The sequence below is a fragment of the Rattus norvegicus genome, chromosome X (genome assembly GCF_021556685.1).
Source record: "Rattus norvegicus strain SHRSP/BbbUtx chromosome X, alternate assembly SHRSP_T2T, whole genome shotgun sequence".
NCBI classification, from domain to species: domain Eukaryota; kingdom Metazoa; phylum Chordata; class Mammalia; order Rodentia; family Muridae; genus Rattus; species Rattus norvegicus.
The window spans coordinates 25,480,001-25,503,163 of NC_141554.1; the positions used below are offsets into that span (position 1 = coordinate 25,480,001).

A 23,163-nucleotide genomic window follows, 5' to 3' on the forward strand; every position below is an offset into this window, starting at 1 on the left:
TGATACTATAAAGAGGGGATGGGGAAAATGGGGGTGGGGTGGACTTTTGTTGGGGATGGGAAAAGAGAGGTAATTCAGATGGAGTGGAAGGAGAAGGGATAAACAATACTAAGGATGTTTGAATAAAAAAATGAGAATCCTATTATTTTATGTCTGCTTAAATAAGACCCAGACAGTGACACTGTCACTTGACATGCTGGCATGGATGGGGGAAATCTTACAAGGCCCTACCACTAAATGAAAATCTACAAAAAATTAAGACTGCTGAGAAAGAATCAGGCTTCCCCAGAAATGAGCCCCTAACTGGTTATCCAATACCAAATGGTCAACCCCAAAAATATGTAGATACAAACAGAACTAAATGGACACAGCTGGCTGTATTTATAATTTTTTATCTATTTTATTTTATTTGTTGTTGGTGGTTTCCCTGCATGTATATGTGTCATGTACATGCCTAGTGCCTGTGGAGGCTAGATGATGACAGTGGATCCCCTGGAACTGGCGTTACAGATATTTGTGAGCCATGATGTGGGTGCTGAGAATTAAGCCTAGCTCCTCTGAAAGAGCAGCCTGTTCTGTTACCTGTGGAGCCATCTCTCCAGCCCAAGGTTGTGTTTATATAATGCTCTCTAGGTCTCCTTTCCACCACCACTTGGGACCTTAATTAGATTTTTTATTTAAAAATTTAAATGCTATCCCCCTTTTGATTTCTTGTCCATAAACCTGCTATACCATCAACCCTCCCCTTGCTTCTATGAGGGTGCTCCCTCACCAACCCATCCCTTCCCACCTCCCTGACCTGACATTCCCCTACACTGGGGGGTCCAAGAGCGTCTCTTCCCATTGGTGCCCAACAAGGCCATCCTCTGCTACATATGCAGCTGGAGCCATGGATCTGTCCATGTGTAGTCTTTGGTTGGTGGTTTAGTCCCTGGGAGCTCTGCTTGGTTGGCATTGTTGTTCTTATGGGGTTGCAAGCCCCTTTAGCTCCTTCAAACCTTTCTCTAACTCTTCTAATGGGGTCGCCATTCTTAGTCCAATGGTTTGTTGCTAGCGTTTGCCTCTGTATTTGTCATGCTCTGGCAGAGACTCTAAGGAGACAGATATATCAGGCTGTTGTCACCCTGCACTTCTTGTCATCAGCAATATTGTCTGGGTTTGATGGCTGTATGTATATATATGGGCTGGATCTCCATGTGGGGCAGGCTCTGAATGGTCATTCCTTCAGTTTCTACTCTAAACTTTGCCTCCATACCCCCTCCTATGGATATTTTTGTTCCCTCTTTTAAGAAGGACTGAAGCATCTGCACTTTGGTCATCCTCCTTCTTGAGCTTCATGTGGTCTGTGGATTGTATCTTGGGTAATTCGAGCTTTTGGGCTAATATCCACTTATCAATGAGTGCATACTATGTGTGTTTTTCTGTGACTGGGTTACCTCATTCAGGATATTATCTAGTTTAATCCACTTGCCTATGAATTTCATGAAGTCATTGTTTTTGATAGCTGAGTAGTATTCCATTGTGTAGATGTGCATTTTCTGTATCCATTCCTCTGTTGAAGGGCATCTGGGTTCTTTCCAGCTTCTGGCTATACTAAATAAGGCTGCTATGAACATAGTGGAGCACGTGTCTTTGTTATATGTTGGGGCATCTTTTGGGTATATGCCCAAGAGAGGTATAGTTGGGTCATCAGGTAGTGGAATGTCCAATTTTCTGAGGAACCACCAGACTGATTTCCACAGTGTATATGTATATAGAAAGAAGATCAAGAAAGGATAAATATTAGGTGATAAGGACAGAAAAAATTGATTTGTGAAACAGGTTATAGTTTCTTTGTGGATAAGTACATAAAATGTAACTAATAGTGGAAGTGTAATTGTTACTGAAACTCAACTTTACAATGACAATTCTAGCTCTACAGAAGTTCACTGACATGTATAGATTTTTATAAGTTTTCTATAAACACAGTTAATTTATTTTAAAAACTAAAATGCTTTTGCCTGATGTGGACTAGATTTCATTCCTTTTGTGAGGGGCTAGAGTAAAGGCTTTGTTCTCAATACAAGCTGTTGTCTGCATGATTAACCTGAACATTTCAGAAACTGTTATAGGATCATCCTTTCTGTCCTATGTAGTGGTTGTTATAAGATTACATTTAACCCACATATAGAATTTCCAAAGCTCTTCTAAAAAATCTCATTTCCTTCCCATCTAAAAATAATATTTTTGGATGTTTATTAAGGAAATCCCAGGCTGTACACAGGATATTAATGTTATCGTCTCTAACTCTTGGGGAACATAGCTTAGGAAGAGCTAGGATGGCTGTAAGAACTAGAAGATAGGGTGACACTAGACTCGCTGCAGTCATTGATTTACAACATTGATTCCCTGCACTGGGCCAGCCCTGTCAACAATCAGTTAAATAAGACGGAAGCGTTCTGGGTCCCTCCCTTTTACCTCTGAACGACTGGGTAGTAGTAGTTTCAGGGATGGGGAAACAATTGTCTTTACTTGTGTTGTGTGATAGTGAGAATGAGAAATATCTCCCACAGGCTAAGACATTTGAACTCTGTGTGCACTGTGCTGACATTATTTGTGGAGGTTTAAGATATGCGGCCTTGCTGGAGGATGTCTTGGGGGATGGACTTTGAGAAATGAAGTCCTTGCCCTGCTCCCAGTTCACTCTCTCTGCTTCATACTTCTGGTTGAGATGTGATCTCTCAGCTTTCTGCTTCTGATGGATTTTTATCCCTCTGGGACCATAAAAAAATTAAACTCCCACACAACTCACGTTTTGTCATGGTGTTTTCTCACATCAAAATAAAAGTAACTAATAAATGTACGCACTACTGAGTTCATCAAGCTCTGATGGAGAGCTTTGAACCCATGGTCACAAAGACAGCTCTGATTAATCTCACTGGGAACAAAAAAAAAGATATTCTTGAACATGTGAGAGAGATATGTGGAGAAGAAGAGGGGTTGACAGGGTAGAAAGAGAAGAGGGGAAAGAAGTGATTATTCAGGATTCATTGTGTACATGTGCAAAAATCATCTGAGAAGAAATTTGATGAAAAATAAAGTGTGAAATATATATATCTGCACTCCTATGTTTATGGCAGCCTTACTTACTTTAGCCTCAAGTGAGATAATAAGTTTCTATCCAATGATAAAGAATAATGAATGGATAATAAAATGTAGTATACACAAACAACGAAATAATATTCCAGCATAAAAGGATAGGATTTCGCCATTTGTGAGAACATGGATTAAACCAATATTGTGTCAAGTAAACCATGCAGAGAAAGAAAAATCATTATCACACATATATGTGTAATATTTAATGAAGCCACACTATATAGAAATGGGGGTGTTATTTAAGCAAGGTTGAAGTCATTATGATAACCACAAAGAAAGTAAGTGAATAACGTACACAAATGAAATGAAAAAGGGCCCACAGTGGCACAAGAATAAAACATAAACACTAAGGAAAGCATTTATAACAGGAATTATGAAAAAAAAATACGTTGACACACAGGGGCCATCAAGGTAGGTTATCATTTTAAAGCACCAGCTATTAAGCCTGACAATCTGATTTCAATCCACAGGAACCACATCTTAAGTAGAACCAAAGCATGAAAATTGTCTTTTGGCCTCCACATACATGCCATGGCATATACAGACACATGCACGTGCACGTGCGCACTCGCACACATACACACACATGCACACACACATACACATACACACACACTCTTTTTTTTTTTTTCATGCTACAAAGGATTTTTTATTTATTTTATGTACAGCATTCTGCCTGCATATGTGGTTGCAGGCCCGAAGAGGGCACCAGATCCCATTACAGATGGTTGTGAGCCACCTTGTGGTTGCTGGGGATTGAACTCATGACCTACACACACACTCTTAAAATGTATTTTTTTAATTTAAGAAGCCACTTTGGGCCTTGGGCAGGAGAGATGGCTCAGGACTTAATAGCACTTACTATTCTTTCCAAGTTATGGAGTTCTGCTACGTTGGGCATCTACATTGTGCAGTTCACTGTTGTCTATAACTCTAGCTCCACTGGAACCAATGAACTCTACTCACCTCCATGGCACCCAGGTACACATGCACATACACATAGACCTACACAAATACATATAATAATACAAAATAAAAATAAACTTAAAAAAGACAAACAAGAGTTAGATTACCATACTAATATCAGAGAAAATAATATTTACGTTAAAGTAATTTACAGGAAACAGAAAAATGTCATATGCTAAAAAAGTGATTTGTTCATCAAGAAAGTATAACAATCGCAAATCTATATTGACCACAAAAAGCACCCCTGAAATTCTAAGCAGTAACTGACAGAATGCAAGAGAGAAAAACACAGAAATGCAATAAGTGCTTTATGATTTAAATACTCTGTTTTCAATAGGACATTAAACATGTAGACAGAAGACTTGAACAAAACTAAAAATTAAATATACTTCACAGATATCGAACATTCTCTGGGATAAACTTCTAGATCACAAAGTAAGTCTCAATAAGTTTACAAAGATTAGAACTACACATGGTATCTTTTCTAAATATAGCAGAATGAAGTTGGCTATTGATAATGGGAAGAAAGACATTTTTCCAACATGTAGAATTTAAACAAATTCTCAAATAGTTAAGAGATCAAAAAATGGAAATCATAATAAAAATGAAAAATTACTTCTGTGATGGTCTCAATGAGAATGGCTCCCACAGGCTCACATATTTTAATACTTGTTCCTCAGTTGTCGAATGTTTGGGAAGGATCAGGAGGTGTGGCTTGTTGGAGGAGATGAGTCACTGGGGCATATACTTTTAAGTTTCAAAAGCTCATCTATTCCCAGTTAGCTCTCCCTGCCTCCTGCTTGTGGATTAATACGTAAACTCGCAGCTACTGTTCCAGTGCCATGCCTTCCTGTATTGTTTCTTGCTTCCTGCCATGCTGGTCATGGACTCTACTAACCTTCTGAAACTATAAGCTCCAAATAAACTTGTCTGTAAGCTGCCTTACTGTCTTATCACACTGATAGAAAGTTAACTAGGGCACTCAGAGATGAATGAAAATGAAAACACACTGAGATGCAGTGGGGCAATGTTAGTGGAGCATATATAGTATATTTAACATATTGCATGTATAATATATTATATATCATATATTATGTATAATATGATATATATGTATATATCTCAGGAGGTTTTCAAAGTAACTTAGTACTGAATCTCAATAGATCCAAAGCTAGCATGAAGAAGAAAATAGTAAATATTAGAGAGGAGTCAGATAAAATGGATAATAGTAAAACATTAGAAACAATAAATGCCAAATTTATTTCTTTAAAGATGGAGAAAATTAACAAGGGTTGATAAAAGTACTCAAATAAAAACTTAGAATAATATTACTGGTATTACAGAAATAACACAAAGGAGAATCACTATTATGATTCACCATATACTCCACTGTCATTTTCCGATATCCTTTACTGACATTACTCATTTAAATGAGTAAATTTCAAGGAATGCACCAAGTTTTATAAAGGGAGACATGGAGCATCTAAAAATACCTATAACAAGGAGATTGGGTTAGTGTTCAGAAATACAAAGCAGGGAATATTTCTTCACTGTTAAAATTTTCAAATCTTAATTTTGAGACAGGTCTGTTCTATGTAGCTCAGGCTAGCCTGGAATTCAAGATCCTCTGCCACTCAGGTGCTGGAATTCCAGGCATGCACAATTCTTCCTGGCTGAATTTTATCAAACATTTAGAGAACTCAAACTCTTTATGATAAATCTGTCAGTAGAAATAGAGCATCATACTCAGAAGGGAAATACTAATACCATTTACCGTAGCACTAGGAACAAGAAAAAAGTCCGTGATGCTAACATTGTACTGGAAGCATTAGGCAGATCAATCAGATAAGAAAATAGTGAATGGGATTTGAATTGAAAAGGAAAAAAAATAATCTATGTATGCTCACAGATCACAAAATCTTTTAAGCAGAAACGTATAAATAATTGTGTAAAATTTATTGATAATAAGTGAAATTATAAGCCTGCAGTAGTGTAAACAAAGATCTAAAGGTCTAGTGTGAGACTGGATCCCTTACCACTAAACTATGGCACCATACTTTATATCATCTGTTATCCCAACTGAGATAACATGGGGTGGACAAACATCATTTTATCACTGTGATAATTTTACACAGCAAGCAATGGAATAAAGGAAGATTTCTAACAACAACTTGGAATTAGAAAGCTATCCAATAGACCCCTGCCAAAAGTATATTTCCTGTTACATTCACAGTTATATCTAAGAGTTAAATAAGCTATTGTGATCTCACTAATGTGACGTGGATTAAGGGTACATCTAACAGTGTGACATGAATGCCCTATCAGATAATGCAAATTTCTAAAGTATAAATTGGTAACATTTCTCTTGAAAATGATTATCTTTTCGGAGCTGGGGACCGAACCCAGGGCCTTGCGCTTCCTAGGCAAGTGCTCTACCACTGAGCTAAATCCCCAACGAAAATGATTATCTTATAAATTGTAAATATAATTAACAAGGTATATCAAATACCTGTGGAAGATGATTAAAAACAAAAATTATTTTAAGTAGCAATGTAAACATTTTAAAATAGGATATAAATGTTTTAATTGCAGGTTAAAAAAAGCTTTTCTACCTTCCTTCCTCCCTCTGTCCCTTCCTTCCTTTCTTTCTCTGGTTCCTACAATCTTTCCACCCTGTCTTACACAATCATCCAAATCATGGGAGGAAAAGCATACTATAGATATCCATTTAGGCCTGAGCACCCTGCAGTCTCTTATTCTCTGCACCTTGAGCAGTTGTGGGTCTCTATTGCAACAGCCAGAAGTGGTGGCCACTACCAGAAAATAGTGTTTTCAGGCTGGAGACATGGCTCAGCGGTTAAGAGCACCCGACTACTCTTCCAGAGGTCCTGAGTTCAATTCCCAGCAACCACATGGTGGCTCACAACCATCTGTAATGAGATCTGATGCCCTCTTCTGGTGTATCTGAAGACAGCTACAGTGTACTTATATATAATAAATGAATAAATCTAAAAAAAAAAAAGAAAAAGAAAATAGTGTTTTCTGGATTCAGCAGGGTAGTTTCACAGATGAATTCAGAATGATTGTTTATTCAATACCAAGTGGTCACCCTAACATCATATACAAGCAAGTAATACTAAATGGACTCAGCAGATTGTATTTACATATTTAGTAATGTATACATGATAATAATGAAAGAAAAAAGGCCATGAATTTGAGAGTTTGGAAATCATAGAGGGTTATATAGTATTTTAATTAAAATGAATTTGAAAAATGTGTGTGTGGGGGGCTATAGAGATGGCTCAGCGGTTAGGACTCTGTCTGCTCTTCCAGAGGTCCTGAGTTCAAGTCTCAGCAACCACATGGTAGCTCACCATCTATAATGTGATCTGGTGCCCTCTTCTGGCATTCAGGTGTACATGCAGATAGAGCACTCACTCTTTTAAAAATGTGTGAATGCTGAACAGGTATAACTGACACCTTAATAGTGGCTTTTAAAATCACCTAAATTTTGGAAGATTTTTCTTAAATAAGAAAAAGTAAGGAATGTGCTACCTAGAGTAGAAAGGAATCAGCATTAAATAGTCATCTAGCAGCAAACTCAAAAGAGTTTGACCAACACTTGGTATATATAGCTCACACATATGTTATATATGAAGATGCTTCCTGTATGATCTCTCAGTGAGATAGAATAATTTCCAACCAGTATTACAATAAAATTCATCAATCCTGAAGCATTTAATAATGACTCTCATATCCCAGATACCATAAGTGGTTATGTAGAGCCACAAAATCATGGTTCTTGGTCATTAATTTAAAAATGAAAGATCCTATGAGTACGGATCACTGTGCGAGTGTGGGGACTCTGTTGAAGAGAAGCCAGTTGAATGCAAGTGGAAAAAAGTGGAAACATTCAGATAGCAAGATGTGAGAACTTTAAAGCTGAACCTGGGGTCAATTTCAGTGGTGCTATAATTGAATTACTAGGTAAAAGTTTGACACCTTTAATGCCTTTCCCATCTCTAGAGAATGGGATTTCCAGGGTATAACAAAACATGAATCAAACACAATAAACATGTAAACATTTTCTATTATGAACTCCCTTATAAACAAGTTTGAAGTAAAATTTACTTGGTCATATGTTATACAAACAAACAAATACAAAAAGTGCTCAAACAAAAAGAAACCAAGAGAAATGTGTGCCTTCCCTGTATTGACAGAGATCACTTAGAGTGATGTTGAATAGATCAGCATCACTCACTGCCTGCCTGGGGATCCTTCAGTGCTAGACTCCGTGAACTCTGAGACCCCTTCTTGATTGAGAAGGGCAGAGCAATGTGAAGGCTAGAAGGAACTCAGACCTGAAGGCTTTAATCAAAGTGCACAAATGAAACAGAAAAACGTATCTAAGGTACAGGCAAGTAGGCTCATAGACAGCTAGTTCTATCCTGGTCACACAGTCAAACAACATTTCCAAATCCCTTTCGTTTTGAGCACACAGGAATCCAGGTGTGGTGGTGCATGTCTTTAGTCCTAGCACTCAGGAGGCAGAGGCAGGTGGATCTCTATGAGTTCAAGGCCAGCCTGGTCTACGAAGTGAGTACAGGACAGCCAGGGTTACACAGAGAAACCCTGTCTTGAAAAACCAAAAAAAGAGAAGCACACACAGCATCTAGCCTTATTTATGCTGACTAATGCATAGTCCTAGGGGTCAAAATAAGACTAGGAAATGATGTCAGAAGTCTACTGTTAATAATATATTGCATATTATCATAAAGGACCAAATAAGAGTCACTATTATTTTTCAGGTAAAGAGCACATCTGATCATGAATAATCCAATCACGTCTTTACTGAGCAGTATGTTTAAGGTTCTGCTGAGTAAATAGCTAGCATTGACATCTCTCAGGCTGGATATGAGCTCTTATCTCATTGTCAAGCAGGTAGACAAACATGCAAACACATTAACTGCAGTAAAAAGTGATGATGGCTGGGGCACAACGGAAAGACCAGGGACAGAAACAAAATGGAGAGATATTTAGTGATGTTCATTAACTCTCCCACGGTAAGTGACACCTACACCACATAGGTGAAATGTTGCCAGGAAAGACTGGAAAGAGCTGGGTCTGTTTGTTTTGTTCCGTTTTGTTTTTCTGTCACAGCTTAGATGGCTTTTCTACCTTGTCACTTTACTTTTTTTTTTTTTTTATTAACTACATTTCGAGTGTTATTCCCTTTCCCGGTTTCCGGGCAAACATCCCCCTCCCCCCTCCCCTTCCTTATGGGTGTTCCCCTCCCAACCCTCCCCCCATTACCGCCCTGCCCCCATAGACTAGTTCACTGGGGGTTCAGTCTTAGCAGGACCCAGGGCTTCCCCTTCCACTGGTGCTCTTACTAGGATATTCATTGCTACCTATGAGGTCAGAGTCCAGGGTCAGTCCATGTATAGTCTTTAGGTAGTGGCTTAGTCCCTGGAAGCTCTGGTTGCTTGGCATTGTTGTACTTTTGGGGTCTCGAGCCCCTTCAAGCTCTTCCAGTTCTTTCTCTGATTCCTTCAATAGGGGACCTATTCTAACTTTACTTTTTTTTAAGTAACATTCATTTTTATTTTATGTGCATTTGATGTTTTGCCTGCATGTCTGTCTGTGCAAAAGAGTCATGTCTATCTGTGCAAAAGGGTCAGGTCCCTTGGAACTGGAATTAAACAAAGTTATAAGTCACCATGTGAGTGCTGGGAATTGAACCTGGATCCTTTGGAAGAGCACACAGTGCTTTTAACAGCCATTTTCTCTGGCCTTATCACCACTTTAGTTCTTAAAATCATTTCCTTCCTTTCCTTATCTGAAAGAATAAGATTTCAACAGCTACATTTCAAAGTCATAGGGAAGTTACAGGTGCAAAAAGTCTGGTGAATTAATGACTATCAATAAGGAACAGCATTTTTTTCTCTCATACGTGGAACTGTGTGTGTGTGTGTGTGTGTGTGTGTGTGTGTGTACGTGTGTGTGTGTGTGTGTGTGTGTAAAAGGGAAATGTGGCATGGGAAAAGGATGAGATAGAAAGGAAATGGAGAGGATAATGAAATGCATATGACAAGAAAGCAAAAAGGGGGGCACTTAAGGGGAAGGGGTCTAGAAAAGGTAAGGTAAGTTGAAATTTGAAATTCATATCTCTATACCCACAAGTTGGTGAAACTCTCAGACCGCATCAGAGAAATTTCTTTGTGCAGTTGACAATGGCTAACACAGAAGCTTACACCTGGTCACAGTACAGAGCCACAAAAGAGGCATCTACATTGCCTCCCTGCTAAGAGCTTGGGGTGGGGTGGGCAACCACTGAGGAAGAAAGTGGCCAAAAGATGCTAAGAGGCAGAGACCAGGGAAGACTGGAGTGAAACACTGGTTTCTGGACATGACAGGACACAGCAGTTGTGGCTGCCTAGACCAAATCAAGTCAGTCAACATCTCAGCACGGCAGATGGGCGAGGGGTATGCTCCAGAGATCCAACCCCTAACTGAAGAACTATTGACAGGTGATGTTTCTACAGGGAGGGGGAGTCTGTTTTCCTTAAGGGTGCAAGTTAACCACATTTGGCAGATGGCCTGCACCTATGAGTATACACGAAGCACAAACTTGACTCAATGGGTTATTATTTTTAAAAAGAGACTATAAAGTTGGGGAATAGGGAGGTAGGGATGGACCTATGAACAGTGCAGAGGAGGAATGGGAAGGGGGTATGGTCAAAATACATTGAATGACATTCTCAAAGAGTTAATAAAAATAGTTTAGAAAGAAGTGGGGCAGGGAGATAGATTAGGAAGTGGGACTCAGGGACAATTAGAAGAAAGCATAATGATATACATATGAAAGAGGCCCAATGAAGATGGCTCAGTGGTTAAGAGCACTGACTGCTCTTCCAGAGGTCCTGAGTTCAAATCCCAGCAACGACATGGTGGCTCACAACCATCTGTAATGGGATCTGATGCCCTCTTCTGGTGTGTCTGAGGACAGCAACAGTGTACTCACATACAAAAGATAAATAAATAATTCCTTTTTAAAAAAAGAAAGGAAAATGCCCAGTGAAATCCATCATGTTGCATGCTAAATTGAAAATTAACTTAAACATAAAAATAAAGGATATCATCAAGGTCTATGTCCACATGGTGAAGTTTCTAAAAACAAGAACCTGGTCAGTGTTGTCCTTGTGATAGCCATTAGTGCTGCATAATACCTAGCAACAGCTCAGTGTTAGTGTTCATTCAAGCTTGTAGAGAAAATTGGAACCAAGCTTCAGCCTCTTCCATTTAAACATTGAAAATGCTTGACTTGGACGTCCCTTGTCACAGTGATATTTAGTATTTCCACAAGAACTGATTTATTTTCTATTAATGTCCTTTGTGCAGAAAGTTCCATTTGCTATATTATGACATTATCATGGTGTCTTACATTTATACTCCAGTTTCTCCTCTCTCTCTCTCTCTCTCTCTCTCTCTCTCTCTCTCTCTGTCTCTCTCTCTCTCTCTCTCTCTCTCTCTCTCTCTCTCTCTCTCTCTCTCTCTCTCTCTCTGTAACTCAGTGGACCTCCTGGGGGGAGATAGTCCTCTCTTTCCACTCTGTGAGCCCTAGAGACCAAACTCAGGCCATCAGGCTTGGAAGCAAGTGCTCCTATCCACTGAGCCATAGCACCAACACAATTACCATATTATGTGCATCATTGAGTTGCATATAAATAGGGATCAGCTAAATATGATTGTTAAATCTAAACCATAGTGGATGACACAGACAAGACACATATCATTTTATATCTAGTGGACCTTGACATCATATTAGAAAGTGTTTACTGTAATAAATATCATTTAGAAAATCGGGTTTGTAAAGATAATTGAGTGTTATCAGAAAAGTTTTGTATGGTTTTTTTGGTTCAAATTCATCATGATTTTATTTTATTGAGTATTATTCTCAAAGATACAATAAGCCAGATAGTGGACTATCACTCAGCAATAATGAACCAAAGGATGGGGAGATAGCTCCCTTAGCAAAGTACTGGCTGTACAAGTGTGAGGACCTGAGTTTAAAATTCTAGGACCCAGATAAAGCTTGCATTTGTAATCCCAGATACAAGTCAAAGATAGGAGACTCCCCAGAAGTTCCAGGGGCTGTTAGCTTCCTATGCACAATGGCAAAGCCCAAAAAGATGTTGTCTCAAGCAAGGTTGAAGGTAAGGAGAAATATCTAAGGCTGTCTGTTCTCTAATCTGCACAAATGTGCCATGGCATATGTACACCTACATTCACACACATCAACGCATATACACAATTGCATACACAAACGTTCATGGTATTTTTCATCTATATCTTTGTTTTGAAATTTTCATACATTAGTATTGTCTTTACATTATTTCCGTCACTCCTCCTTTTCTACTTCTCAAATTAATAATCTCTTCTTTATTATTGTTACACACACACAAGCCTACTGACTCTGTCTAGTGTTACTTATATGTGAATGTGTTCTGGGCTGATCATTTGGCTAACTCATCACAGGGGCTGGTCCCCAGAAAAATGGAATCTCCCTCTCTCAGGAGCTCCTGATGGCCTTTAACTCTTCATTTAGGGGTGGGGCCTTATAAGATTTGTCCCATCTAAGTTGGCATGTCAACTGGTATTGTCACTATGCTTGCCTTGTTTAGGGAACCACATTTTTGAAATTTCCTGCATACACCTTCCCTGTCATGTCGAGAGGACATAATCTTACAGCAGAGATCTCGATTCTCAATCCCGTATGATCTTTCTATACTTGCTTTTCTACAATTTCCTCGAGTATAGAGACTGAATTGTAGATATATCAGTTGGGGTTGGGTACCCCATGATCTGTTGTTGTTCTCTGCATTTTGACCAGATGTAGGCCTTTGTAATAATCTCTGTCTATTGCAAAAAGAAGCTTCTTTGATGAGGGGGAAGTGCTATGCTTATCTGTGGAAATAAGGATAAGTATTTAGAAAATATTTAGAAATTATATTGGTTTGTGTAGGTGGCAGAAATAGGTTCTATTGCAGGGTCTATGACATCTCTAGCCATGTGTGGTTGACTATGTTTACTGCACCAGGCATGAATTCCCTCCTATTAAGTGGGCCTTAAATCCAACTAGACAGTTCTTAGTTACCTCCAAGACATAAGTGCCACTATTTCACTAGTGGGAACATCACATTTGTCATTGTGGATTATAGCCTTCACAGAAGGGTAAAACTATGATTGCTTTTCTCCCTTGGCAGTTTGAGAACTAGTCCTCAGTAAAGAGGCTTCTAGATCAATTCCTCCAGGTCCTGAAGACATCTAACCTTTGTATTATAGATATGTGTGTATCATGTAGAACAGGGACACATATGCCATGATGGACTTGTGGTGATTAGAGGAGTCTGTTCTCTCCTACCTTTGGTGGGTTCTGGAGCTGGGACTGAGCTTGCCAGGCCTGTATAGCACATGCCTCACCACTGAGCCATCTCACCAGCTTGAATATATCTATATATAATATAGATATTAAAATGTCTTATTTATTTATCAATGAAGCTAAATATTGAGTCTTTTGTTAAGTTAGAAAGTTCTAGTATTTTGTATTTCCCCATATACATACATATACATATATACACATATATACATATACATACATGAGACATTTTATAAAGGATGAAACTCTGAATGTAGGGAAACTTTCAGTGGGTATCATATATCAGGGGTGGACAGATGGCACAACCATGAAAGAATGGTATAAGGAAATATTCTGGGATGCTATAGCTGCTCTATATCACAATTGTAAAGGTAGTAAAATAATTCTATATATGTGTTAAAAGTCATAGATTTAATACTAAAATATGTCAACTTGACTGTAAAATCTTAAAAATTAAAATGACTGTTTTGAGGCCATTTTCTATTTGGATTTGAGATCTGCTCCCCTGGAAGGAACTCATGTCTGATGTAACCCTGGTTAAAAGCTCATGACTGTGAAGGTCACAGATCCCCAGGGAAAATATATTACTGTTGATTTGCTAAATGGATGTGGAGTCAAACGACCTTCTGAATCTTTATATTTACCCCTTTAAATTAGTGCTGCTCTTGGTCTCCGGCTGAGAAGTTTCTTTCTGGAGTGCATGATGGTGAATGCATAGACTCGTAACTGGTCAAATGGTAAAAGTAAGTTGAACATAGCTCACCCTTGAAAGGGAAATCTATATAGCCATTTACAGGGCCTAGGAAACATGGTGGAAGACAAGGTGGAAAGAAGGTGAAAACTGAAGGATGGATAGGAGGGCTACGAACCACAATTTTCTGGATATGTTGTGGCTTTCACAATCACATACACAGTAGCTATCATTACTTACACAAGGTGGAGCTCTTCAACATTCTATCACGGCTGGTCAAGGGTTTGTGAGGCCCCCACCTCTGGCTGAGGAGCTACTGGCAGTTAATGGTTGCTAGGGGAGGGAGAATAAGTTTCTTCAGTGATTTAGCTACTAGTAAATTGCCCATTCGTCAGTAAATAACCATGTTATATGAGCAACCTTAATTAACCTCAGTGGGACGCGTGCGTGCGTGCACACACACAAACACACACACACACACACACACACACACACACACACACACACACACGGAGGATTATTGGGAAGAAGGAACTAACTGGTCAACAACAGGAGTAGGAAAAGGGATCCTGAAAAGGTAAAAAAGATCTTTTTGTTTTGACTTTGATTTGTTTGGGTTCTTTTGGTTGTTTCTTTGGGTTTCTAAAATTTGCATTTATTTTGGTGTGTGTGTGTGTGCGTGCGTGAGAGAGAGAGAGAGAGAGAGAGAGAGAGAGAGAGAGAGAGAGAGAGAGAGAGAGAGAGACTGAGAGGAGTATATTCTCTCCTTCCATCATGTGAATCCCAGATTGTCAGGTTTGGAGCAAGACCTTTCCTGACTGAGGTATCTCATGAGCCTTTCTTTTGTTTTTGAGGTTCTAAAGAAGGCCACGCTAGCCTCAAACTTGTAATCTTCCCTGACTTTGTCTCCAAAGTACTGGGATTGTAGATGTGTACCACCACATTTTGCTGGAAGAAGATATCTTGAGTGAGGGATGAGGAAGGAGAAAGAGAAGACTTATAAAGAAGAATATACGTGACTTAAAAACAGGAGAGGGGTGCAGGAAGGCTATCAAGAGGAAACGAAGGGACCCAGCCAGAGGGAAACAGCAGGACTGGGAAACCATTGGAAGAGGGAAGTGGATAAGAACACATGTACGTACGAACCTATCATACTGAATACTAATCTAAAATTTTAATTTAAAAAGGGTCAGCAAGATGGTTCAGTAGTTAAAAGCACTTGTCATGAAACTCTGACTTGAGTTCTAGAATCCATGCAAAGGTGGAAGGAGAGAAATGACTCCACAAAATTCACTATGGCCTCTAAATGTAGGCCATAGTGTGAGTGTTCCCATACTAATATTATACAAAACACACAGTATGATATTAAATAAGACAAGATACAATCGTAATTGCCAAAGAACAAAATGTATTCATAAAATTAATAAATTAAAAAGAAAAATATTTTCTGTTTATTTAAGAGTAAAAGCATGTCCTTGCCATCTGGTTTTTATTTTAGACCCAAGCTGCAAAATGTTAAAACATTCATCCATGGGTGACCAATTAAACAACTTGTACTAAATCTGTATATTGATGTGTTATTCACAGAAATCAAAAGAAAATGATGTTGAGTGAAATCATTCAAACAAGGGGGGAAAGACTGATTATTAACCTGGGTGTGGTAGTTCATGTCTTCAATCTCAGCACTTTGGAGGCTGGGCCAGAAAGATCACCTTTTCAAAGCCAGGACTATGCAGTGAGAATATATCTTGTTTTGTTTTGTTTTGTTTTGTTTTATAAATCATTATTTGTTGGCCAGAGGAAGAAATAAATAAAATCAGGATATGGAAAAAGCAGAAGGAACCGTGGTGGGAACATGAAGTAGTATATTTTACAAATCAATATGTAGTTTTCTCAAAAAAAATCAAAATAGAACTACATATGAGTCAGTTGTACCACTCCTGGGTACTGATTTTAAGGACTCTACATTCTGATACAGAGATGCTTGCATGCCCACAAATATTGGTGTTCTGCTCACAATAGCCAAGATTTGGAACCAGCCTAGGTATATACCAGGCAAGGAGCAGATAAAGGACTTTTATTACACACACACACACACACACACACACACACACACACACACACACACACACACAGAGACACAAAGGAATTTTACTCATCCATAAAAAATGAAATATTTTCAGGGAAATGATTGGAACTGGAGAGCATTAAGTTAAACAAAATAAGACAAACATATTTTTTGTTTTCTGTCGCATGTAAAATCTAAATTTAAATATATATGAACACATATATGTTAAAGTAGAAAAGGGATTATGGAAGATGTCTAAAGGGAGGGATGAGTGTGGACATTATACGGCATGAAAGGTGGAAGAAGTATTTCAGAAGGAGGGGGGAGCAAGAGGGAGGGGAGGAGTGGGTAATGGAACAGGGAAGGGGTACATGGAGCATTTGAAGGGCTTCTGGTGAAAAATGAGGCTACGAATTTGAAGAGCAGGGAGGGGTATATGGGAGGGTTTGGAGGGAGAAAGTGTTGTAGTTATACTATTATCTCAAAAAATAAAAAATAAAATAACAAAATATTCAAATTTTAAAACAAAGGAGAACAAAAAATAACAGCATATATTTTGCCAATGAAACTATGAATTCCATTACTTTATATGGTAATTCAAGACCATTTGATAGAAATAAAAATTTGAAAGCTAGAAAAGCACTTTGAATTTACTTACATAAATGGCAGGGAATGAAATGTAATCTGTTGTGATAGAAAACTGAGAAATGTGCCTAGGATGGAGGAAAGATGGGAAAAAAAACAAGAGAGACAATTATAAAGGGGCATGAAGGAATTTGATGATAAATTATATAACAATTGGGACGGTGAGATGGTTCAGCAGGTTGCATGAAGATGCTTGCCTCCAAGCCTGATAGCCAGAAGTTAATCCCCATGCCCCACCCACATAGTGGAGAGGGAAATAAACCACTCCTAAGGGTTGCTCTTTGGCCTCCACTGGCATGCTGTAGCATGTCTGCACCCACCCTCAAATAAATGTAATAAACTATTCTAAAAGAATACAATGATTATATTAATTATACCAACAGTTACACTTATACATTAAAATATGTATCAAACTGAACAACTTTAGTGTGTTTTATTTTATGCTAATCACATAAAAATTACAGTAAGATGTGTTAGTTTAACCCATCAGATTGCTAATGTATTATATATCTAACAGTGCTTTGGGGAGATGCAGATGTGGTGAAAAATGATATACTCCATCCACTGCTGCTGATGCTTACCAAGAAAGGACAACTATTCATAGAAATAAGCCTGGATTTACATGCACAAAAACCATCCAAACCACTAACTGTGTGATTAGAAATACAGATATGTAGACAAGTATACAAATATATATGGAATATTGCTTTTAAAAGTGAGCAAATATGTTTAAGCAGTGGGAAATAGTGTAATAAATTACAGTGCAACTATACAGTGTGTATAATAATATTATAAATGAAAATGCTTCAAGATCCTCATGTCACCCTGATAAAGGAACTAAAATTTGGCCCAGAGAGAGAATAGTTTCCAATTGCTAAAACCTCTACGAGTCTTTCATTTTGGCTTTTAGCTTCTCAAACATCTGTTTGCATGTAACCTTTCCCAGTAAGCATTACAATTTCAACCCAATGTTGACTTATTACATTACATTAAATTAATCTGATATCTCCTATTTCATGCCTAGAGACCTCATCCAGGTTCTACTAATCAGAGCCAGCATCTTTTACACTAAGTTTTTTTTAAATAACACTAAGCATATAAGTCTTTGTTTTTCACTAACAGACTGTGAACTAACTCTCCAAACACTAATGAGTTTCAATGAATGCGAAACACATAATAGCTATTATTTAACTATGACTCTTTACATAAAAAATATTTCTGACCTGGAGCTACCATTGTCAGTAGTATTTAATTTTGGACTACTCTATAATATAGTCCCTCCTGAAAAGAATTGCCTGACAAGCATAGTCTACAGGATTTCATAGATAGCAGTGGTTCAGCAACATCCCAAAGGATATGAATATCATATGTACAGTCTGGAAGTGAGTTCAAGAGATTTCCCTTTGGATGCCATGTCTTCCAAGCCTGTATACAATTGCCTTCCTCCAGGAAACACTATAGGATCCAGATCTAGGTTTTGTTGTTGTTGTTTGTTTTTGTGGCTTAGTAAAAATAGCCTAGAGCCTAAGCCCCGTTCCCACTAACTTCTCTGGGAAACTAGATGGGAGTTGAGGTCTCAGGCTGTACATTATTTATCTGCTCCATCTATGGGGTCTTGGAGGGTTGTATTGTCCTTGTGGAATAATGAAATAATGGTTCATTAAGGTAAAGACAATGAAAGGGAAGGGCACCCTCTCCTCAATCCATTGGTGTAGCAGATGGAAGAGCGGCATTAAATGTGCCCCAAATTAGTTTACCAAGTAGGAAGTATTAGTACACTTTCCTATAAAAAGAAACTTAAGTAAAAAAGTGAACTTTGGGAGTTATATTTGCATATATAGCGTCAAAATGGAAGCAAAATATGGTACATTTTAATTATATAACTACATATTACAATATAATCACAAATATGACAATGAATTAATAAATATATAATACAAGAAAATTTAAGTCCAGAGGACCTTCTCAAAAGGCTCAGGGATCACTGTGGAAGAGGGGGCGGAAAGACTGTAAGAACCAGAGGATCAGGGAGTTAGCTGTGAGACTGTGTTCCCTAGGAATGTTAGGAGCCATACCCATCAAGTCTCATCAACATGAGAGCATGAACACTGAACGAAGATGACACCAATGAACATGGCAAAGCAAACTGGTAAAAGTGCATGAGGGCTCAACCTTAAAGAACTGCAAACTTCTTAGGACATCTGGGAGCAGAAGAAATGCTCTTTCCCAGGGAAGAGCACACCAACTGCTCATCCAGTGCCAAATGATCAATTCCAAAACCATACACACAAATGACCTTGCACAGACTTAACAGATTATATTTAGGAATATATACCTATATGTATATACATATATCCACGGAATAAACATAGTGAAAAAAAGAGGCCTGAATTGGAAGGACAGGAGGGGAGGGTATATGCGACGGTTTGGAGGGAGGACAAGGGAGAAATGCTGTAATTATATTATAATTTCAAGAATGAAAGGAAAGACTGAAAATATAGTAGTATTTAGTATTATCTCTCACAGAGACAGGAAGCAATCTGGAGGGATCATGACAGCGAGATCAGATTTTTCTGCATAGAACAAGTCAGAGGACTGGGAAATTCAATAAACTCATCAAAGGCTTCGAACAGACACAAACCGGCCCCAAACTCATGTTCCCAGTTCTGATTTCAATGGCCTTTTCTCTCCAGCAGGCATCTCCTTTCTCCGTGCACACAGGAGTCTGGGTCTCGCTGGGTGAAGCTCTGCTGGCAATGCTGTTGCCAAGGACACGCATCGCCCACCACAGAGTTCACTCACTAGGTAAGGCCATATCCTACTCCACAAACCACCAAAAAGCTGGGAGATGTCAGAGTCTATGAGCCCCACGGGGTCATTTCCCCAGGAGGACTACCAGCTGAGACACTGTCAAGCACATGCTCCATCCCTTCCAGTGACACGAGCAGAAAATACCCATTTACCTTTTAAGAACTGGGAGCACATATGAGGGGCGGGAGCAATGGCTCAGCAGTTAAGAGAACACTTGCTGTTCTTCCAGAGGAATCAAGTTAGGTTACCAGCACCCATAGCGAGCAGATCTCAACCACCTATGTATAAGTCAGTCCCAGGGGATCCCACGCCCTCTACTAACCCCTCGTGTACAGCAAGCACACAGGGCACACGCACACGGGGCACACGCAGACACACTCACACGAAAACAGATCATTTCTTCAAGAAAAGGAACGCATGTCAAATCTTTCCACCACATATTCCCTCAACGCGCATTTCTTAAATGCCACTCTCACCTGCTGCTGCTGCTTGAAACGCACTTAGAGGCAAAGTCTGTGCTTACTAGGCAGTAAAGGCTTTTCGTTGAATTCGCACAACTCTCTGAAGCCAGTGCTTGAGTTACATCCACTTTAAAGGGGGGAAGCCAGGCTCAGAGAGGTGAAGGAGCTGAGCAAGTTCACGCTTCAAATGACACAAGAAAAGCAGCGTGCCTAGCTATGGGGCCTCCCTTGGGGGAGTAGGAACTGACTGACTCATTACTCTTTGGGGCAGGCCAGAAGGAAAGAAACTTCAGCGAGGAAGATGCCTGGGAGAAGCAGGTGGTACTTAGAGAGTGGAGGATGGAGGGAAGGCATTTCAGGCAGAGGAATTTGAGCAGAGAGAAGGAGTGGACAAAGTTCAGAGTGTGCACCGAGGGAAGCGGGTCGAGGCAGGTATGCTGGCTGGCCGGCCTAGAAACCCAGGATCCAACTGCACCATCCCATCTCTCTGCTCCCCATTCCCACCCATTGTCTGAAGCCTGCCAGTGGTCTCCCTTCAAATGCCTTTCTGTCTCTCAGTCCCCATGGCAACAGCTCACTTTCATCCAGCTGCTTCTTATTCTAATTGCTTCCTCTGTGGCCTGCCAGGAAGTACTCTGGCCTCCGTGAGGCTGCGCAAATCTAAGTCTGATCTTCTCACTGCCCCCGCTTAATTGACCAGGCGAACACGTAGCAGTGTACAGGCTCTGCGTCTCCTGCGCACTGCTAGCTGCCTTTGCACTCCCACCTCCTCCCCTCACCCACCGCTTTGGTCATTAAGTCTATTCTTCGGGTCCCTGATGGGCCCACGAATTAATTAGCCACACATAAACGCCTTCAGAAAACCAGGCGGGAGGGTGAATGTGCTGTGTAAGCCAAGACAGCCAAGGAGGGCTGGGGTCAGCTGACCTCTTGCAAGACTCTGCCCCGCCGCGCCCCTCCCCCACCCCATCAGCCCGCCTTTGGTGAGACTGGAAGGGCCTTCTGCTTGCCAAAACCGATGGACCAATAGGATAATGTGTGCACCTGCCTAGAGCAGACCAACATTCTCTCCTTCGCACAGGACAAACGTCTGCAACCCCCGCCCCCTAGCTGTCTTAACTACCATTGTGGGACTCAAAATGCAGCCCGCTCCTTTTCCTTTCGGCTAGCGGAAGTTCCTGTGCGGGAGAGTCCCACTTCCTCTGGGGTGTTTGGCGTGTGCGTGGCAGGAGAGGCGGGGCCAATGCTGCTCCGGTTTCTCGCGCGCTTGGCGCTGCAGCGAGTGCGGGCGGTGACTGCTTGCGCAAGTCAGCTTGCCTGGGAAAGGTCTTTGTGGCCGAAACGACTGGTTCTTGCCTCAAAGACTTCGCTGGTGTTTGCGGTTCGGCGGGCGTCCCGGCGTAAGATAGCCACTTTTCTCAGACGCTGCAGAAAGAGTTCTCCAAGTGCTGCAGGTTTTCATCGCTTTGCTGGAGCCATGCCTCGGGGACGGAAGAGTAGGCGCCGCCGGAACGCAAAGGCAGCTGAAGAGAATCGCAACAATCGCAAGATCCAGGCCTCAGAGGCTTCTAAGACCCCGATGGCGGCTTCTGTGACCCCCAGCACACCCGAAGAATACCTGAGCGGCCCGGAGGAAGACACAAGCACCCCGGAGAAGGCCTCCAGTACCCCAGCAGAAGCCTCGAGCACTGCCCTAGTGCAAAAGCCTGTTACTCGGAGCAATTTTCAGGGCACCAAGAAAAGTCTCCTAATGTCCATATTAGCCCTCATCTTCATCATGGGCAACAGCGCAAAGGAGGCCCTGGTGTGGAAAGTGCTGGGGAAGTTAGGGATGCAGCCTGGGAGGCAGCACAGCATCTTTGGAGATCCGAAGAAGGTCGTTACAGAAGAGTTTGTACGCAGGGGGTATCTGATTTATAAGCCAGTGCCCCGCAGCAGTCCAGTGGAGTATGAGTTCTTCTGGGGCCCTCGAGCACACGTGGAATCCAGCAAGCTGAAAGTCATGCATTTTGTGGCAAGAGTTCGGAACCGATGCTCCAAAGACTGGCCATGTAACTATGACTGGGATTCAGATGATGATGCAGAGGTTGAGGCTATTCTCAATTCAGGTGCTAGGGGTTCTTCTGCTCCATAGAGAGATCCTAGGCAGACCCTTTGGAGTGGAAAAGAGAATCCAAAGTACTCTATGGAGTAGATAGGCAGGGTCCTGAATTCAAAAGGTTGTGGAGGGTGGGGAGGGCACTGTATTTGGTATTTGTGATCAGTGCTAATTGTTAAACTGCGAAGTAGTGTTTGCTATAGATATTGTAATCTTGTATTCATTTTGTAACACTGTTGATCAAGAGTGACAATATGTTTAAATATGTACTCGAGGAGAAGTTTATGTTATTTTTTTTTCCTGTCGTTGACATTTGGTATTAACAGCTGTGCTAACCTTATTAAATGAAGTCCTTCTGTCATGTTTTGTGATGGATAGAAAGTGTACCACTGAGAGAGACTGTTCTTTGAAAGTTTGGAATAACAGTACAACGTGAGTGGAGGAAGATAACAGATTTGTTCTGTCTTTCTTTGTGTCTGGTGTCTTGTAATGAAACACATTTGTGATATGCTCACTGCACAAATAGTATAAATAAAAGCATAGTAAACAGAATGTTTTGTTCATTTATTGTCAACCTGTTAAGTGAGAAACAAATTGAGATGCTGGGCACGGTCCTTAACAGACAGCATCTAGTTTCCTAGAAATTTCAAGACTGTGTGGGAGTGGGTGGGAAATGGAAATGCAATAAGTGTGGCAGTGAAGGAGGAGGGACTAGGAAGAAGTAAGATGAACTGATGGCATTTTGGGAATAGAACAGGAAAAAGAGAGTATGACAGAATGCTTTAAAATCTAAGGAGCACGTGGAGAATACAGAAAAGAAAAGAAAGGGTTGTCAAATTATTTGGTATT

The 23,163-nt window shown here is 40.2% G+C and overlaps 2 protein-coding genes and 1 long non-coding RNA gene across 4 annotated transcripts in view; 2 read left to right on the forward strand and 1 right to left on the reverse strand.

Annotated features, from left to right (window-relative positions):
• Foxr2 (forkhead box R2) overlaps nt 1-21,398 on the reverse strand; it is a 108,831-nt gene extending 87,433 nt beyond the window's left edge. Inside the window, exons 1-2 of the mRNA XM_087599571.1 lie at nt 20,232-21,398; nt 14,472-14,564 (exon numbers count right to left, since the gene is read on the reverse strand). The gene's annotated coding sequence lies outside the window, so the exon portion shown is untranslated. The remainder of the gene's footprint in view (nt 1-14,471; nt 14,565-20,231) is intronic.
• On the forward strand, nt 14,517-20,366 carry LOC147998164 (uncharacterized). Of its 2 annotated transcripts, none has more exons than XR_015646934.1 (3): nt 14,517-14,808; nt 15,086-15,365; nt 19,638-20,366. It is a non-coding gene; the product is annotated as an uncharacterized LOC147998164 (long non-coding RNA). The 2 variants fall into 2 exon arrangements; XR_015646935.1 differs by having other exon boundaries at nt 14,668-14,808; nt 19,641-20,356.
• Nucleotides 21,399-21,610: 212 nt separating the features above from the next.
• On the forward strand, nt 21,611-22,866 carry Mageh1 (MAGE family member H1). The gene is given in 1 exon segment (NM_001013250.1): nt 21,611-22,866. A coding segment is annotated over 1 exon segment (657 nt). The 5' UTR covers nt 21,611-21,693; the 3' UTR covers nt 22,351-22,866.
• Nucleotides 22,867-23,163: the final 297 nt, after the last annotated feature.